Source organism: Quercus robur, chromosome 11, assembly GCF_932294415.1.
Source record: "Quercus robur chromosome 11, dhQueRobu3.1, whole genome shotgun sequence".
In the NCBI taxonomy this organism is placed as follows: domain Eukaryota; kingdom Viridiplantae; phylum Streptophyta; class Magnoliopsida; order Fagales; family Fagaceae; genus Quercus; species Quercus robur.
In genome coordinates this window covers 43,366,794-43,387,873 of record NC_065544.1, presented here as the reverse complement: position 1 = coordinate 43,387,873, position 21,080 = coordinate 43,366,794, and the positions used below count along the sequence as shown (strand labels likewise).

At 37.6% G+C, this 21,080-nt stretch overlaps 1 protein-coding gene across 1 annotated transcript; it reads right to left on the bottom strand.

Annotated features, from left to right (window-relative positions):
* Positions 1 to 2,831: 2,831 nt before the first annotated feature.
* Positions 2,832 to 3,966, bottom strand: LOC126707223 (uncharacterized). The gene is made up of 2 exons (XM_050406816.1): positions 3,857 to 3,966; positions 2,832 to 3,426 (listed from the first exon to the last, which is right to left on the bottom strand). The coding sequence occupies exon 2, from the start codon at positions 3,419 to 3,421 to the stop codon at positions 2,972 to 2,974; it is 450 nt and encodes a 149-aa protein (XP_050262773.1). The 5' UTR covers positions 3,422 to 3,426; positions 3,857 to 3,966; the 3' UTR covers positions 2,832 to 2,971.
* Positions 3,967 to 21,080: the final 17,114 nt, after the last annotated feature.

Genomic DNA, 21,080 nt, shown 5'->3' with positions numbered 1-21,080 from the left:
TTGGAAGCATAGTTTTCTTCATGTAATTTTACATTGATGTTGAGAATATGTAACTACATTTTCTACCTGCAAAGACTCCCTGAAAAGTTTGTAGGGAAACAGGGGGATAAAACTCTCTACTGTTGCTACACTCACTGCTCGTAATACTAGCATTTGGCAAGTGAGGTTGGAAAAGGCTAACACAGCTCGGCACTGTTCGGCGAAGTCATGTTCGCAGTTCTGCATGTGCTGCTTAACAACTCGACACTATTGAACCCTGTCCAGTCATATCATCCATGCTCACGTGAATAAACAGATATGCAACATTTTGCAATGCACTATTTTCAAGGATGCAGAGGACCCTTCAAAAGTGTAAGCAAATTTTTGGGGGTAAGCTGTCCATCATTGCTACACTTGATTGATGTAGTTCTGCATGTGATACTCAACATCTCGAAACTATTGAACCCTGACCACACGTACCCATCCCCACTCACGTGAATACACATATGTGCAACCCTTTGCAATGCACCGTTTTCGAAGAGGCAGAGCATCCCTGAATTGGCTATGCATCAATTTTGGGTGTGAGCTGTCCACCATTGGTACACAGATGTTGTTCGTAGTGCTACATGTGCTGCTTAACAGCTTCGCACTGTTCAACCCTGTCCAGTCAATACACAGATATGCCTTCTTTTGCAATGCACCGTTTTCAAGGATGCAGAGCATGGCTGAAAAGTTTATGATACATTGAACACAGCTCAGTACTGTCTCAACAAGTCATGTCAGATAAAGCACAGGAATTCTGAATAGTTTTGAACAAGACATACCAAACTGGTCAGAGAAATAAACCATAGTAGTGATCAAAGTCCCTAATTAAATATAAGCATAAACATCACTAGTTTAAATTTTAAATAGGTTATCCTTGTCCAAACTCTGATGGTCAACCAAGTGAAATATTGAGACACTAATCACAACAGGAGTCCTTTCGATCACCTCATTGGCAGTGACATCTCCTTTTTCTAAATTATTGTCTTTCGAAAATGCAACCCAGCCTTCCCCGAATCTCATTGCTTAATATGTTTTGATGGAGGGTAATAGCACAAGACATTGATGTGTGACAAATTGCTTCCCAATAATATACTTGCTTCCCATATATGTTTCCAAGCCATATTTAAGAGAACATCATAATCACATTATGTATAAAGGCTCACCATATTATGTGGCCACGAGATACCCATGAAAGAAGGATTTTTAGGCTTCAATTTTTTGGCTGCTTGGATTGCTCTCTCTCTCTTCCTCTGGACATAATCTGTAATTTTTTAAGAACAAACTTTTCTCTGACTTCATGTTTTATGGGTTTGTACATTAAGGAAGAAATGTTTGTATCATCTTCATCTAAGTTTTTGATATTTTTACCTGATGATCTTCCAATTTACAATTCTTCCTACATGGATATTGAATCTCAGTGGCAGTCTTATCAAATATAACAATATGGAAGCTTGAATTTCCTTCATATCTGAAGACTAAAAAATAGCCATAACAGATAGAATGGTATTCAGCGAAATCCTGCCAACCATTACAAAACCTAATGTTGTTATCAGCTTTCTTCAATCACACTTGCCAAATTCCACCATAGGGAGCAATGACTGTAGCTACGGTGGATAGCTCAGTATTGTTGAACCTTGACCAGAAGTACCCATCCACACTCACGTCAATACACATAGCAACGCAGAAAATTTTGTGCATCAATTTCGAGTGTTATTGGTCCTATTGCTACATTGATGTTCGTAGTGCTGCTCAATAGCTTTGCACTGTTGAACCCTATCCAGTCATATCACCTACACGCACGTCAATACACAGCTATGCATCCTTTTGCAATGCAGCATTTTTAAAGGATGTACCTATAGCATCCCTGAGAAGTTTATGATACATTTAACACAGCTCAACATTGTCTCGTCAAATCATGTCAGATGAAGCACATCAATGTTGAATAGTCTTCACGTGAATAAATACGCAACCTCTTTTGCAGTACACATCACCAGCCCGCTACTGTAGCACAAGCTATAGCCATATGAAACAGCTACCTCAACGAATCACATGCACCAACAGACGCCACTGAACAATATACTGTCAACTCATATCATCTTTATTCACGTGAATACTTATACTCACATCCACCTGAATACTTGCTCTTGCAAAACCCCTAAATAAAGTCCCATTTACATCTACCCTTGCAAAACATCTACACATACCGAAGTCCCATTTACATACATCTACCCTTGCAAAACTTCTACACATACCGATCTAAAGTCACATTTTCCAATGTCAATGCGTAATTGGATGCTACCTCGTTTTCCAAATAACTATAGAACGCAAAGAGATTCTGACGAGAGGGAATACTATGCCGGATTGCAACAGGAGTGGGACTTTCGCGTGAACGAGTCCAACGCTCTGCACATTGATCTCCTGCAAATCGGAGCGCCTCTTGTCGAGCGTAGCTCGCTCACACTGCCACGACAAAACATGCACCAATATGAGCGTGCAGTGACGAAAATAAAAAAAGAGAACAATCTTATGATACTTCGTAGGTCCAGGTATCATATGCTACAATTGGCGGAGGAGCAAGCCGTTGCAACAAACAGGCAACTCACTCCGGCAGAACGTAACAATGTCCTCAACTACGAGGACTACCTATCAGAATGAATGCCACTGTGGTGTGTGTGTGTGTGTGTTATGTCTATGGTTAAGTTAATAATGTTAGTGTAAGTTATTTTATGTTTTCTGTGTTATGTCGTACGTGCTTATTGAAAAACATCATGTGTGAGAATATTTGACTTTTATGACTTATGTGAGAATAATCTACATTACGAATAACGTGCATGCTTCTCATAATCAATAATAAGGTTTACATAGTACAAATGCAACCATACATATAACACATAGTTAAGCAAAATAGTTCTCCAACAAAATCTAATTACACCACGACACGACACGATTACTCTTCATCTGACATCTCCACGTCTGACTGATAAATGGGATCAGCAAGAAGTGATTGCATGAACTGTGCATGCTCGTACCACCCTTCCTGCACTGACTCTCGAATCTCGACTTGGGTCCGATATCGATTAAGACGTATCTTCATTCGATTATTTTCTTCTCTTATGCGGTTCAATGCTTTACGAAGTTCGTCGATGCTGTCTCTGGGCATTTGTGATGCGAGTCGCCGAGGCACTGGCAACTTAAAACCAACCAACTCATCATAAAATATTTGTTGTTCACGAAATAACCAAGCCCACTCCTGTCTCATGGTATTGTGAACGTAAGCACTATTTCGCAAATTTGGATTGATTGGATAGCTGAACTCATCTTCCAATACCCAACAACGACCCATAGCAGTGAACACATCATGAGGCCTATAGAGTTGTGGGTTGCCAGAACCAGACATTGACACTGAATACAATAACACCAAATGATCAAGTTAACAGTGTGTATCAACTGTTGCTAAATAATGTAATCCTGCATAGAATGGTACACAGCAAAGACATTCATAAAATTGTGTACTATTGCATGCTAAAAATGAAATACTAACACTAACACCAACATTTGACCATAAACAATAGACATTGTTGGTAATGTCTACACATTGTCTTCAACACTAAATGTTGTTGTAAATGTCTGACCAATGATAATTATGTGCAATACAAAATGTTGCTATAGTAAAGAAATTATTTCATTCTCTTCTCACCAACGTTTACTACAACAAATAACCAAAATCACACCAATGTACTTACTTCACATTCATTCAACCTAAAAAATCAAAATTTAGTACAATATCAAATGAAAATAACATTGCCCTAAAATTGTGATGTGAATTTTTTACCTGAGGTGATACAAATTTCAATTGAGTTTGAAGAAAGCCGCTGTTGATCCGTGGAGGAGTTCCAACTCAGTTCAGCAGAAAGTCCTCAGTTCAGCAGAGAGCAAGGCACACTAAGTGGGAGAAGGTGTGCAGAAATTATAAGAGAATAACTCGACTTTACGGATATCAAGTATACTTTATAACTCGATATTACAATAATCGAGTTACATTGAAACACTCCACCTGACACAAGGACAGTACGAAATCAGGGTTTATAACAGTATAACTAACTCGATCTTTAAATAATCGAGTTATGTAGAGATTCAAAAAAAAATGCCAGCAGTGCGGGAAAAACCTGTGTATAACTCGATTATTAGAGTATCGAGTATTTCATATAACTCGATTTTAGGATTATCGAGTTACAAAAGAGGGGCATTTCCCTATTTAGTTTCAGAATGAGGGCACAAAGATGTTTAATTTCCGAAAAAAGGGCATTTGCCCATTTTGGCCGCCCATTAAGCTTATCATGTCTGGCCCATATCAAAGCATTGATCCGAAATTTTGGAAAGTTCATCTAGATTATCAACCAAATGTTAGATATTCTTAAGGAACATGTCCAAAGGAATAGCAAGGATGCAAGATACGTGGGACCAAATGTTAGAGGTCTTTGAGAAAAAACCAACGGATCAAGAATCCAATGAAATTTTGGAGATTGAAGAACAACCAACAATTCAAGGATCTCACAAAATTTTGGAGAATCATAATTACATACTCTAAGAATCACCCACAATTCACGAGAATAATACGTTGGAGGGTGCACTTGATATGAAATTTGAGTTTGAAGATCAAAAGATGGATAAAGTGGAAAAGATAGACCTTATTCTTGATTCCACATGTTAAGTTCATCACTCCCGATGAATTCAATGATAAAGTAAGGCTCTTTTGTTCCAAGTACTCACATAAGTGGTAGAAGAATTGGTGCAAGTATCCAATATTAGATTTCTTATCATTCAACACTTCAAAATTTGACATCAAGTTTTCTCCAACCAAGGGTGCAAAATACGGTATGACTACTTCCATATATATCACAATCTTCAGGAAAGGATTCATCTTCAAGGGGAAGGGAACTTTGTGTCCTATGGCCACATGGCAAATAATTATGCATAATAAAAGGATTTGAATTTGAATGAGTACGCAATAGTAGATGATGATAAATAAATGATATTAGATTAGGCTGATATTCTTTCAAATTTGTATTTGATAGGAGTTGGTTCCTATTTGTTAGGATAGTTAACTTCTTATGCGTATTATTTATGTACAATGAATGTAGGAATGAAACTTAAATAGAAATTAACCAAAAAATATATTCTCTCTCTTAAGTTAAGGAGGCTAGTCACTTCAAATCGAATAATTTATCTTTTCAATTATCTCAAATATCATGTGATATAAAATACAATACCAATTAAACTTTTTTTAAAAATAATTGCTTGTCAAAAAAGGGAGGCCTATATCTGCAAAAGGTACTAATGAAGTGTAAGTTCGTCAGTTAGAGATGGCAGATGGAACCGATCTTCAGCCCGGGTGATAGCGTCCTCAAAGCGGTCACCGGTGTGGTGCCTACCATAGAGTCTCCGATGCCAAAGTCAATATCAATAAGTTATCGATGAAAAAGTAATGTAATATCACAGAGCAAGAAATGTGTTTCAGAGTATCTTAGTACCTCCTGTTGGTGATGTGAGAGCCTTATATATAGGTTCCCTTAGATTCTGACCGTTGTGGTGAATCATGGGATGTTAATGCCCTTCTTGGTAACGCCTCCTGCTTAATGAGGGGGTCTTAATGTGCCTTTAACGGTTTGCATAGCTGTTGTTGTAACCGTCCGAGGTGTTGTTGATGGCATTGAATGGTCTTGATGCCTTCGTCAGTGATGGAGGCATTTGTTTTAGTTCGTCCATGAGGATAACTTCGTCTGTAACATTAGGTTTGTCTGTAGTTGATTTCGTCAGTCCCATCAAGTACCTTAGACACCCATGGGCAAGTTGTATCAACAATTTGTACATTTTTGTCACTCACAACCAACATCTCAGCCACTGTAGCTCCGTGTGCAGGCAAAATCACAACATCACCCTTATTAACAACTTCAAATTGCTCCCTCCCTTAATGGGAATTAATTGCACTTCCATCTCCTCCAAATGCTGAGTAAGCATTTGAGACTTCATTACCAAAATTAATTAAAAATGAATATATAACTAGTTGCTCTCTTATATGATATCTCTGTTTATATATATATATATATATAAAAGTAGAGATCTCATATAAGAGAGCATGTGATTTGCAATGTAGCATATTTCTAGAGATTCTCTTTGTCTAAGCTTCAACTTTAACAAAGTTTGCATTTATATCAAAATATTAGTTCATTGGCTTCTAAAAAAAAGTATTAATTCATTCAATTAGCCAATAGTGTAAATGCATATATTAATTATCTAAGTTGTGCATTAATTATTTATATTAAATAAATTTATTTGATTATTTTGATAAATTCTACATAAGAAAATTTTTTTATAATAATAATAATAATTTTAATAACAACAACAACAACAACAACAATAATAATAGATTTAGAAAATGACATTCTTTCTCATGTTTAGTTGTTTTGACAACAATTGGCACAAAAACCATCAAAAATTAAATATTTGTGTATTCACTAAAATTAACCTAACCATTTCCTAACTCCTTTCAGTGACATGTAATATTATGTATATGTGGAATCAACATTATTGTATTTATCCTATTAGTAACATAGATCAAATATATTTATTTTTTATATTAATTATGTTAAGTGGTCCATTACCATTTAAGTATAATGAAATTTTGATATCATTTTTAAAAAAGATTTATGTGAGAAACAATTGATTTAAAATACAATATTGTTGCTTAATGTTAGTTGCTTTTGCAACAATTGAAATAAAGTCCAACAAAAGAAAAAAAAAATTAATAACACACAATCAAGAATGTAAAAAAATAATAATAATAATAATTGAAGGAAATTTTCATTCTTAACTTGGCATGTGATTTACTATTCAATCCATAAACTTAATTTTTATTAATAATTTTACCCTACAAAAACTTAAAATTTAAATATTTGATTGATGACATAGCTATTAATCTTTGATCTCTTGAAAATTTTGCAAGTATAGAGAACATAAAAAGAAAATGTAATCCAATGGTAAATTTCTCAAAATTCACATCCAACAAAAATATATTGAGCAGAGCTGTAGCCATTAGCTACAATTTAGTTTGTACCTAAACCTTTTCCTAAATAAGCAACTTCTCAAGATATGACACAATATCCAAACTTAAGGAAATTAACAGTATTGACTAGAGAAAGGACTATTCTTTCAAAAATCTCTTATTATACAATAAGTAAGCCCATCAATAACAAAACTAGTTGCTATATATTGAACTCCAGTACTTTCGAGAAGCATTTAACCATAATTGATTACTTCTATTTTCCTCATAATCCACCTGAAAAAGCAACAAGAAACTAATACTTAGCAAGTCTCTTCTGAATTCAAGTCTATTTGCACCCAATTTTGATATGGAGGAGGAGCTCAGTGACAATCAGACAAAAGGTTCTTCCTAATGTTAGGCTTAGAAATAATGTTGGGGTTTAGAGAAATCCATTGTCTATTAGATCTTGTAATTCATGCTTGAGGCGGAAACAATTGCCAGCTTTATGGCCAGATTTCTGATGGAAGTGCCAATATTCATTAAGGTTCCAAGTAGGGTACAAGATTAGGCCTAGGTGTGGGGTCTAGAGGTTTGAAGAATCCTTTGGAAGTTAGGTTCTCATATGTTTAGGCAAGGGTCATTCCTAGGTCAAAAAATTCTCAGCGGGCTTTCTTTGTGAAGCTTGGGTAGGCTAAGGTTTGTTGAGGTATGATGGCACTTACATTCACGGGATTGGGTGCTTTGGAAGTAGTTACTCCTCCTCCATATGTCTTCTTGATTGGATGCTTACTCTCACCTTCCTCCAATTGTCCATTATTGAAAGCATTTTCAACCCTAGTTCCATAATCACATAACTCTCCAAAAGAACTAATAAGTGATGACAAAAACCTACTATTATATGCTGAAAGCAAATTCTTGTTGATCATGTTGACTTGATCTTTCTCATTTGGTCTATTAACCATCCTAGATGCCTTCTCTTTCCACCTTGTCATGTATTCGGAAAATGTCTCCCCTACTCCTTGTTTGGTAGTCTACAAATCCCTTAAAGTTACATCAATCATAGTATTGAAGAAGAATTGAACCACAAACAACTCTACTAGTTCATTCCAAACCTTAGTCTTAGTTAGGTCCGAGCTATAATTTCAGCAATGCTTAGATATCTCCTAATCTGGTGCTTTGGGTCTCCAATCCTATCAAATTTTTTTACATCAAAATCTTGAACTTTGGAGGCAATGTAATGGCAGTCTTGGAATTTATGCCACCCATATTGTAGAGACAATCATCCTTGCGAAAGGCAAGTTGCATCTTGTCCATCTTTTTTTTCATGACCATGGTATTCACGGTGAACTTCTCAAATTGCTTGTTTCTTTCATAGTCGGCTTTATCCCTTTCATCCCAATCATCTCCTTCTTCTTCATCATGTATCTCCACATGTATGGGCTTTTTGAGTTTGGCCTCTTCTAGTTTGGTGAGGCGCCCTCCCATCTTCTTGAGGACATCGCTTTGTTCCTCTATTGCCTTCAATATCTTTTGTGTGGTCTCATCATCAATTGGAGCAGCCATCACTTCTTGAGATACTTCCCCTTGCAATGCCTCTCCTTGAAATACTTCTTCTTGGTAAGTTTCCTCAATCGGGACCAAATGTCTTCCATTCTTTTCTCGGACCCAAATTGGAGAGGGGACGTGCTTTCTTGATCTTGGTGGTGCAATGGTGCCTGAAAAGAAGTCTCATTTTATTAAGTCCATGTCCCAATCAAAAGTCCTTTATTAGGTGTTCTTAGAAATGTCTTTAAGTCCATTTTAATAAAGGCCCAATTACAAAATTGCTCTCCTTCCTCTTATGGATCTTGCTCCTTGTTTCATTGGGCTTTAGTCCATTTACAATAAAACTCTCATCTTACTCTCGTGGGTTTTCATTAGAATGTACTTAGAGATCTTCAACCCTTTGTCTCAAATATGGGCTTATAATGTATTCATCGCTTTTGGGCTCTTCTTCATTTTTGTTCCATTATCATCATCATCATCATTTTTTTTTTTTTAAAGTAGCCCTCTATCTAGAATATATTGTAACCTTCCTCTCAAAATTCATGAAGTTCTCATCATTTTGGACCTTGGCATAAAACATGGAGACCAAAGATTAGGGAATTTCATATTTGACATTGTAAGATGTTAGATGCTAAGTCTATAGCATACTTGTTACCTTAGGCTCAAGGTCCTCTTTTTCAAAAGACCTTTTGATTTGGACTTATGATAGCAATTAGGCTATAGTCTTATGAACCTTTCAAGTTAATACATACCTTTGGACTTTGGGACAAGCCTTTTATATGTGAGAACTTCTTTTCTTTTTGTTCCAATGTATTAGGGTGTGCCATAAATTTTGTGCCATCCTTCAATTTTACATCTTTTATCTTTGTTTATCCTTTAGAATTAGGTGAACACAAGGTATATGGTTGAACAAATAAGAGATATAAAGGATACCCTTTTTTTGATAGGATCTAAGATCTCTCTAAGTGTGGGTAGGCTCCCTAGAGCTAAAAGGATAGATAAGTATAGAGGTCACTCACAACTACGTGAGCCATGATTTCAACCTTGGGCCTAAATGGACCACTGTGGATTAGTAGCAAACCATTGGCGTACTCAAAGCCCATCATAGGCAATGGCACAGATTGTGAGTTGGTGGGATGAACTTCAAAAGATTTTGGCCCAAATGGAGCATACTTAACTTCCCACTCATCACCAACTGAGGTAATGGAACAAAAGAACCAACTAAAAGTGTGTGCAAACAAATATTGAACAAGCCTTTATTAAGATTAAGAAATTAGACACATTAGAATCAAACTATCTACCCCCAGTGGAGTTGCCATTATGGGTACAACAGTTTTCTCTTAAGAAAGGGGAGTACGCCTCAACCGAGTAGACCAGGGCAGAGAAAAGATAGAGTTGCCACCAAGATTAGGTCTAGGAACCATTTATACAGTTCCCTTACATGAAAGGACTGACCTTACTACCAAAGTATGAATTCGGAGTTCAATTACGATTTTGGGAAGGTGTTAGGCACCCAAAATCGCCCGACCCATGGGTCAGCTTTCACTCATTGTGTCTTATTTATTAATTTCATTAATGGCATATTCAACATTGCATTCTATACTCACACACACACACACTAACTTACATCTAACAATCAACCTGGCATCAATCATCCCAAAAATCCTAAAATACATCTATCATGGCATCATCATCATAAACCCTAGCATATTCCTATCTCATTACATGTCATCTCATCCAAGGCGGCAAGCAAATAAGATATCCAAGGTTAGAAACATAGATATGGCAGCTAGGTATTAATATCAAATGTGTTCCAAACATTTAGGTGTAGTATCAAAGCATTAAATAAGCATATTCATCATGTACATCATCCAAAATGCATGTTCATGTGAATGCATGACTTACATCACTGCATCAGAGCACCTATGCATCACAGCACCTATGCATCAATGCATGATCATATGATGCATGTTCATGGCATATTAAAGTAAGACATGGAAAAAATCCCTAATCTAGCATGTTAAAAGGTAAAAAAATAATCTAACAAAGAACCCAAGACTCAAACAACATAAAAAGGAGCAAAATATAGGCATATTAAGTAAAAGAAATAAAGAAATAGAAGTAGAAAACTCAAAATAGGCTTTGCATACATAGGCATGTGTTCATAGCCCAGTTGTATGCGTATGCATACTTCGAGTCTACGTACGCATGCAAGAAGCATGCATAAGCATACATGCCCTAAGAACCCTAACACAAAAACCAGAAATATGGAAAATAGAGCAAAACTTAAAACAACAAATCTAACAATCTAAACATGCTATAAAACAGAAAATTGCTAAACCCTAGGATACCTAAATATACTAAAACATAAACAAAACAAGAAAATAAGTAAAAATAGAATTAAAACAAGGAAATGAAAAGAAAAGGGTTAGAACTCAATACCTCAAACAATAAGCTTTTCAAGCTTGATTTTGGCCATTCCTTTCAGTCAAATCTATTTACAACCAAACAAAATTGATTAGTAAACTTCAAAATTTGAAGATCAAAACCAGATTAGGTCTTAATCCAAAGAAAATTGACTTGAGAATGTTTTATGAAAAACTCCCTCTTTCTATGTCTAGTGAATTTTAGATTTTTCCTTAGAATTTTTATTGTGTTTTTGAAATATAGCATGTAAAGGTTCATATAGTTGAAAAATGGAGGTTTGGAATAACTCCCAGACGATGTGGAATTCATTCCAAACCTTAGGTTTAATGCAGAAAAACCTGCTTTTCATAACTTCTAGAACCCTAGCTGCGTACGCGTGTCCGTGTGGACGTACACCTATATCAAACCTAAGTACGCATACGCGTGTATGCGTACGCAACCCTAGGGTTTCTATGACCTTTATTTTCCAAAAATAGCTTTATTTTATTCATAAAGGAGTTACATTATCTATATAAATATTCCTCAAGTCAATTTATAATCTGATCAAACCCTAAACCAACCTTGGGCTTTAGAATTTTACCATCATTGTGGAACAAGGGCCTGGGTCATAAGGTGTACAAAATGCATTGTGTACACCTGTCCCAAGCACTTGACCCATCCAGGGATCCTGCACATCAACACTTTAGAATATGAAAAGTGTCACTAAGAGATAAACAAGGGGAGAAGATTGTTCCTTTATAATTAACAGGCATAAGAGTTCTATCAGCAGTGTAAATAAAAATGGGATGTACTAAAGGTGCCTTATCAAAGAATTGTGATTTATTAGGGGTCATATGGTTACAACATGCAGTATCAAAGAACTAAGAATGTTTACCTGAGGTTACAAAAAGGGCAGTGGAATTTCAAGATAAAACTTGTTGAACTACTGTCTTAATATCAATTGTGGTAAGTGAGGAAGTCGAAGATGGACCTGTAGAAACTGATAGATCAGAGGGACATATAGTGGCAGCTCGAGGAAGAGGAGCTTTGTTCTGCTCTTGCATGAATTTCTGCAGTTTGCGGCAAACAGAGGTATCATGGCCTTTAGCATAGCAAAACTCGCAACGAGTACCTTTGGAAGACTAAGAGGTGGGACACCAAGAGTTTATTCGTGGAGGAACAGTAAATGCAACAATAAGAGGTTATGGGGGAGGAAAGGGTGTAGCCAACACATGGTCAGAAGATGACATGTGATAAAAAGGCTGATGATTCTCCTCAGAGATGAGCCCCTTGACTACAGCATCAACAGAAGGAGTAGGAGACCGACTAACCAAAAAAGCCCTAGTAGGCTTAAAATCTTCACGTTAAACCCATCATGAAATGCATAAATTGACAGCGGTCCAATATTTGGCAAAAAGTTCAATGTCCTCAAGATACAGTAGTGGAGGATCTACAGCAAAGAGTTGTCCCCATATAGAAGAAGTCTAAGAATAATAATAAAAAAATAGACTGACCTATCTCTTGGCACATTTGATAAGCCTTTAATTTAATATGGAACTCCAGGCTTGAATCATTAGTGTAATTGTAACGATTGGACAGAAATATCCAAGCAGCCTTAGTAGTACCAAGACGAGGAAGAAGACTATAGATGGAAGGTACAGAGATATTGATAAACCAAGACAAGATCTTACTATGAATACTCCCCCGCTCTTCTAGGCGTGCTTCAAAATCATCCTCTATAACAGTAGTCTTGGAGACATTGGCATCAGTTGTGGCTTGAACTTAGGTATTGGTACTGGCTTGGGAATCAAACCAATTACATAAGTCCATAGTTTGAGACCCTTGAGAAAGATAGTCACATTATAGAAACCATGCATGATAGCTAGTAGGAGCATCCAAGATAATGATGATAGGATGTATAATATCACGTTCATTTTGTTGAGCCATAATGAAGAAAAAGAAAAAAAAAAAAGAAAAAAAAAAGAGGGATTTAGAGACCTCAAATGAAGAAGTGGAACCCAAAATAGGAATCTATGTGAAAAACTGGGCAAGATAGGCCATGTTGAAATTTTTTTTTACTTTGGCAAAAAAGTCAACGCAGCAATCAACGGTCAACGATAGAAGGTTAACAAGGTGACGTTTGCTGACATAGCTATTAATGCTGGATGTTGATATGGCAAGATGACATCACCTTAAGGCTGATGTGGCAACATGCAAACTGTGACTGGCACGTGGAAGGCCTGGGGCGCGTGGATATAGAGTGTGTTGGCACATGGGAAGATCTAGTGGAGCGTGATGGCGTGTGAGGTGCGTGTTCAACTCGTAGAAAGCTTCAACAGGGCATGGGGACGTGTGAAGACACGACTCTGGATGTTTCCGGTTGGGTTTTGTTCGGGATAGTCTATCTATGAATTCGTGGCCGTGGTTCGACGAGTTGATCGAAGAATAGATTGGATCTGAGGGTTGCAAGAGATGTGGCTTGATGGCAATAACTTGCTTCTAACAGTGGCTACTTGATGAAAGCGAGGGCAACGGAAGAATGCTAGAGATGACCACAGGTACCAAAAAAGTCAAAGCAATGACTCTGATACCATGTTAAGAATATAAAGTGAGAGATAGAAAGACTGGATAGTTTGTATATTGATGTATATTATGTGTGTGTAACACTGTACAATAGAGAGCCTTAAATAGGCTAAGTATGTGTAAAGTACAAGTAATATGAGTACACTACAAATATAGTATACTGGGCTAAGCCCAATAGGCTAGACTAGACTAAGCTATATACTAACAAAATTGACACTATTTTGGTTTTGCTTTCTTTTCTGTAATGTGTATGGTTTGCTTAATTTGAGAATTTTGTCACTAAACCAAGAACAAAAAATGAAAACATAATAAATAAAAACAGACAAAAAATTCTGCAACTATGAAAGTTAGAAGAATTCAAAATATTTAACTGTAAATTGGTTGGTTTGTAGACTAAAAAAGGAAAGGAGAGATTAATCATGGAATAAAGGGTCCTGAGTCAATTTCTAATCTTATGTAGCACATGGCTTTAATGGACTTGATTACTGTTGACCTTCCTGTAGGTCTCAATAGAGAAAGGTAAAGGTTCCGCTTCGATCTTCGAAGTTAGTATTTTAATTTATTCTCAACACATTTTTTCTTTCCTTTTCTTTTCTAATTTTATTTTAATTTATGATTATGTGTAGCTTAGACAAGTGGATAATGTTGGGAAATGGGCAATGCATGGTTGTTGCTTGGATATGTCATAGGATAGACTAAAACAACACCATACGTATGAAATTATTGGTCTTTTTTTTTTTTTTTTGATGAACTAAATTATTGGTCTTCATAGATTATATAAATATTTTTAAAATATTGTTGGAAACCACACGACTTGGATTGCATTTGGCCAAATACAAGTTTTGGTATGAATTAAAAAAATGATCAGCTCATATAACTTCAATTTTAGGAGTGTCAACTTTCCTAGAAGTTGATGCCCTCTTATGTTAATAGACTACAATTTACTTTTCAGACTTGAGGAAAATTAATCTTGAAGTCCATTGATTTAATTTCTGTTGTCTTAAATAGCATGTGGGGTTGGAGAATTTATGACCCCGGTCCACTTTATACTAAGGCCCAAGGCCCGAGCCGAGGAGGGATATTGCTGAGGACACACAATGAAAGTCCGAACGGCCTAAGAATATGACCGAGGACGATCTTGTTCTCAGCATCCCAGAGTGCCCCTAAAAGAAGGGGCGAGCACAGTGCAGGAGCGGCCCAAGTAAAAGGCTGCCAATACTGCAATAAAGAACTCTGCGCCTGACAGGTCCATACTCTTCACCATACTCTTCAGCTTTTACAACCACCCCCAACCACTCTAGGTATGGGCTGATAGGACAAGTCTCAACCTCAGAAAGTTGAGCTCACACGTGGACACTAGAGAGAGGGTAAATGCTAGTATAAAAAGGAAAGAGAAGCAATACAGAAAGGGGGGGACAAATCGTCTCCCGAACCATGGAGTCCTAAAAAAGGAGGATAATAAGAGCACGAAACTCCATAAACTCCTCAGACGAGGTTCAATGATCGGAGCCACCCAAGCTGCATCGGGAAAAGGTCTAGTCAGATACGCCAAGTTCTCCCTCATGAATGTTATCATGAGAACCACGACCAACCATCGTTTAGTGACCAAGGCCTAGCCTTTCAAACCCACGCTCTACAAATTATATTGTTTGGGCCTTTAACGTACGAACCCAATACCATCTTGTGGTCGTTACAAATTGAGTACTTACAATTGGTGCCGTCTGTGAGAAAGGCTTGTGCGTTGGCCCAGGCGGTGGATCGAGAAAGTCCCTCCATCACTTCCAGTAGCTCGTTGTTGTGCCCCAACATAAAGTTCCACTGGGGGCTACACTTCGAGGCGCTAGTAGCGCGGACGGTTCTAGGGGCTTCCAACGTCAGATCAACGTCCCACACCTCGGCAGAGAGGCTAATCCCCCCAAACTTAAAAAGCTAAGTTTTGGACAGAACCAAGGTATTGCATGGTCCTCAGACTCAAATTTATGGGGAAACCAACTACTTAAAAATCTAAGTTTTGGACAGAACCAAGGTATTGCATGGTCCTCGGACTCAAACCTATGGGGAAACCAACTACTTAAAGAAAAATCTAAATTTTGGATAGAACCAAGGTATTGCATGGTCCTCGGACTCAAACCATGAGGAAACCAACTACTCAAAAAGCTAAGTTTTGGACAGAACCAATGTATTGCATGGTTCTCGGACTCAAACCTATGGGGAAACCAACTACTTAAAAAGCTAAGTTTTGGACAGAACCAAGGTATTGCATAGTCCTCGGACTCAAACCTATAGGGAAACCAACTACTTAAAAAGCTAAGTTTTGGACAGAACCAAGGTATTGCATGGTCCTCGGACTCAAACCTATGGGAAAACCAACTACTTAAAAGCTAAGTTTTGGACAGAACCAAGGTATTGCATGGTCCTTGGACTCAAACCTATGGGGAAACCAACTATTTAAAAATCTAAGTTTTGGACAGAACCAAGGTATTGCATGGTCCTCGGACTCAAACCTATGGGGAAACCAACTACTTAAAGAAAAAGCTAAGTTTTGGACAGAACTAAGGTATTGCATGGTTCTCGAACTCAAACCTATGGGGAAACCAACTACTTAAAAAGCTAAGTTTTTGACAGAACCAAGGTATTGCTTGATCCTCGGAGTCAAACCTATGGGGAAACCAACTACTTAAAAAGCTAAGTTTTAGATAGAACCAAGGTATTGCATGGTCCTCGGACTCAAACCTATGGGGAAACTAACTACTTAAAAAAGCTAAGTTTTGGACAGAACCAAGGTATTGCATGGTCCTCGGACTCAAACCTATGGGGAAACCAACTACTTAAAGAAAAAGCTAAGTTTTGGACAGAACCAAGGTATTGCATGGTCCTCAGACTCAAACCTATGGGAAACCAACTACTTAAAAAGCTAAGTTTTGGACAGAACCAAGGTATTGCATAGTCCTCAGACTCAAACTTATGAGGAAACCAACTACTTAAAAAGCTAAGTTTTGGATAGAACCAAGGTATTGTATGGTCCTCGGACTCAAACCTTGGGAGAAACCAACTACTTAAGGAGAATTCTAGGTTACTCAGACCTATGGGAAGATTATTTACTAAAAATCGGATTGAGTCCTAGACAGAATGAAGGTCCCGACCTGTCCTCAGATCCTCAGCTTTAAGGGAACTGATGCAAACGAGCGTTTAAGTCTGGTACGGTCATACTTCGGTCCTCAGACCGGATGCCAAAAATGGTTAAGGCTATGAACGTTATTAGGAACATGGCAAAGCACCCTAGTACTTGGCGACCCGCACAGGTAATTCATTTTGGGTTACCCATCCTCGGATGATTACCTCATACGCAATACCGAGCGTTCAGCTGTTATCTCGGTTAGTCTTATATGTGTAAAATTTTTCAGGTCGGCATTATTATGCCGATTAGTTTCAATAAGTTTAGAATAATATCTTTTTCTTAACAAGGGTTTCGGCCCTAAGTATCGTTCAGAATAAAAAATAATCATACAATAGCACATCCACTCACAATATGATCATTGCAGAAAAGAAAGAGTACTTAGGATAAAATAAAGTCATCTCTTTATTAATACAAAGAAATAGTACAGCGTACAATGAGGGGCTTAAACAAGCCTATTCCAGAAGCTAATTACAAAAGCAAAAAGAAAAGTAAAAATAAAAAGATACAAGGAAACAACGAATTCTTCTAAACTCTGCTCTAGTAGTGATTACGCATGACAGGATGACCCCATTGATGGAAGGGAAGAAGAAGAAGAAAAAGAAGTAAAAGCACCAGGATGGCCCCGGTGATGGGAAGAAGAAGAAGCGGAGGCAAAATGAGGCACTAGTGAAGGAAGAGAGGAAGAAGCAGGGATGGTTAATCCCCGCATCAGCCCTGACTCCTATAACGCAGGTGTCATATTAGCTATGCTCGAAAGAGAGGAAAAATATCTTGAGTCTTTGTCTACCTTGCCCTGACCGAGCCATCTTAAGTTTCGGAGAGACCCAATGCTTTTGAAGAGGGTGTGGTCCCTTCACCCTCACCTTTGCCTCAAACATATCACCTTCTAAGTCTTAGTTGCGCTGGTAATGAAAACTTTGAGCGCAGATGGAGGTTTAGGATTTTGAAAAGACTAAGGGGTCTGTGTGTAAAGGAAATAACCTCCCTCCTTGCTTCTTATATGGAGGGAAGGATTGGTGGCATTTAATCTACACAGATTTTCGAGAAGAGCTACAAATGAGATAGTTTCCACTCGACTCCCAACGCCGTATACAACCGTTGGATGTGAATTACCTCATAAAGGGAACTTATTAAAGACGCGCCTCGTGCATTGAAACGGCAGGAGCACGACGTGAGTAAAACTAAGAGAATGTCTCATAACTAGGCACCTTTCCCTGGCAAATGAAGAGACACCGGCATTTATGAAGGGCAAAGCTGGGTAAGCCGTGATGTAAGTCTAGCATAATCAAAATCCTCCTCTCCGACCAAGGGGTCGGACATCAGGATTTTGAGGGGCTAATGTGGGGTCAGAGAATTTATGACCCCAGCCCACTTTATACTAAGGCCCAAGACCCGAGCTGAGGAGGGATATTGCCGAGGACGCACAATGAAAGTCCGAACGACCTAAGGATATGATTGAGGACGATTTTGTTCTCGGCATCCCAGAATACCCCTAAAAGAAGGGGCGAGCACAGTGTAGGAGCGACTCAAGTAAAAGGCTGCCAGTACTGCAATAAAGAACTCTGCGCCTGACAGGTCCATACTCTTCAGCTTTTACAACCACCCCCAACCACTCTAGATATGGGCTGATAGGACAAGTCTCAACCCCAGAAAGTTGAGCTTATACGTGGACACTGGAGAGAGGGTAAATGCTAGTATAAAAAGGAAAGAGAAGCAATACAGAAGGGGGGGGGGGATAAATCGTCTTCCGAACCATGGAGTCCTAAAAAAGGAGGATAATAAGAGCACGAAACTCCATAAACTCCTCGGATGAGGTTCAATGACCGGAGCCATCCAAGCTGCGCCGGGAAAAGGTCTAGTCAGATACGCCAAGTTCTCCCTCATGAATGTTATCATGAGAACTACAACCAACCATCGTTTGGTGACCAAGGCCTAGCCTTTCAAACCCACGCTCTACAAATTATATTGTTTGGGCCTTTAACATACGAACCCAATACCATCTTGGGGTTGTTACAAATTGAGTCCTTACAGCATGGGCTCAATGAGGTTCTCAGAGGAATCCACACATTCGACAAGATTCCACTCAAAAGGCATTATTTCAACATTCCTTTTTCTATTTTTTTTTAACGAATATCCTTACGTATTTTGCATTTCATCTAGTTTTAAAGGACCAGATGAAAATGCTCTAATAAGCTCTTTATTAAACTATTAGTATTATATACCGGTAAGTATGAAATTGTCCCATCTTGAAGATTTCAATTTAATTTTTGGTTCACAGGATGATCATCTAGGAAAAAATTATTATTGATATTTTGCATTTGTCATCTCCTTATGGACATTCTTTGAGCATGCATTGATGGCATATATAAAATATTACATTTATATCTTTTTATACTTACAGAAAAATCAATATTTTTTTAAGGTTGTAGCTGGCAAGCAATCCATATTAATATTTTAAAGCATTTCTTGAACAGTCAAATGAAGAGTATAGTTCTTGGATTCTTGACTCATAGAAGTGGGGATGTTTGAGGAACTTTTTGTTCTTGATCGGGTAAGGCTTCATTGTCCAAATGATGTAACTGAAACCATATGGGTTTAAAGAAAAATAATGATTGTAGGTGTAGAGGTTTATGCTTTTCTATGGACAAAGTGATGCTTGGTTTTGCTACGGGGCTTGAAGGCCTTATATGGAATACTTGGTTCAACTATATTTTATTGCAAGATATCAACACTATAAATTTTAATTTTTCATGCCTATTTCAATTAAGTGTTATTTCTCTTTTGAGTTTAACTTAGCTCTTTATGAATGTTGATTCTTTGTTGTTAATTAAAGATATGCTTTTGATTCCCAAAAAAATGGGGATATTTTTCATTCTTGATCAATTTTGAATGTTATTTGGATGTAAATAAGCATCAGTGCAATAGATCTCATTTTAGTTCATTTGGCTCTTAATGAACTCAGTGCAAGACAATGAGTTATATGTGCCGATGATGAAATTTATGTAATCTTCCTAGATGGTGGAGCATTCAGACAATGACGCTATATTAATTTAAAGATTGTAATTCCATTCCTATTTCCTAGCCAAAAGAAACTTTGCTTTTTTAATTGATAATAACGTATAGTTTTAAGGCATGTACATGCTTATATGTATAGTATGATGTATGATTTACAAAATGTTCTATGAAAGATGAAGATTTGAAAGCGTTATGGAGGCATCCAAATATATATTGAAATCACTCTTTAACCTTTGTGGTTTCAGATTGTTAAATGACTGCATATTGCAGAAGGTCATATTCATATTAGTTTGGGAGACTTAAAAAAAATAAAAAAACAAAGTGTTCCCAAATCTGAATTTGGCACTAACTGTACTCACTAGAAAAAATTTATTAATTTTGAGCATTAATAGAATTTGATCAAACATTGAAATATGGAGGATGGTGGTACTTTTTTTTAAGAAAAACTTTTATGCTGATTTCTTTAATTTCTTAAACATATATGGTAAATATATGTCTCATTACCCTTCTACAATTTATGACAAAACAATACAAAACTGTTAGAGATATATTAGACATATTAGCCCAATATAATAGGCTCAAGCTCACTCTTACTTGTACTGGTAGTCTAGGATTTGGTCGTGTAAGGTTGAATTTATTCAACCATCTAATTGGCTTTATTCCGTGCCAAATTTGCTTGTAATTCAGCATTTAGTAACCCTGTATTTAGGTGGGATTGTTGTAAGGGTAGTGAGTGAGATAGTGTGAAGATTGCTCAAGAGTGTGCAAGAAAACAGAGTGTCGCGGCTGGGACTCGCGGCTAGACTCGCGGCTTCAACCCGCCAGAAGATGCACACGTGCCAAGCATGCTGGAAGATGAATAGTCATGCTAGCTGGAGCACTACAGGACAAAACAGGACAACTGGCCATACGGTTAACTCGCGACTGGAACTCGCGACTTAGTTAAGCCGCGAGGTCAAGCCGCGAGCCACCCCTGTTTTGGAAAAACCTGACGTTTCGCATTCCACTCCACTTCAGTATAAATACCCTTTTAACCCACGATTGAAAGAGAGCTTCCAGAGAGAATTTTGAGAGAGAAACCCTAAAGAAAAACCAGATTGTTTCACCCACAATCTCTACCTTAGAGTCTCATCAAATTCCCTCACTCTCTTCCTCTCCATTGTCAAATCCTTGAGAGGCCATTATACCAAACCTGGTTCTCACCATTATCATCTCTGTGAGACAGTCGTTTGGAGTTCTGGGAAGCAGTTAGGAAGGAGCCAATATTCATTGGTTGATGCTACGGTC

Bases quoted from the DNA above. Each gene is read 5' to 3' on its own strand.
- LOC126707223 (XM_050406816.1), bottom strand. From the start codon at position 3,421: ATGTCTGGTTCTGGCAACCCACAACTCTATAGGCCTCATGATGTGTTC.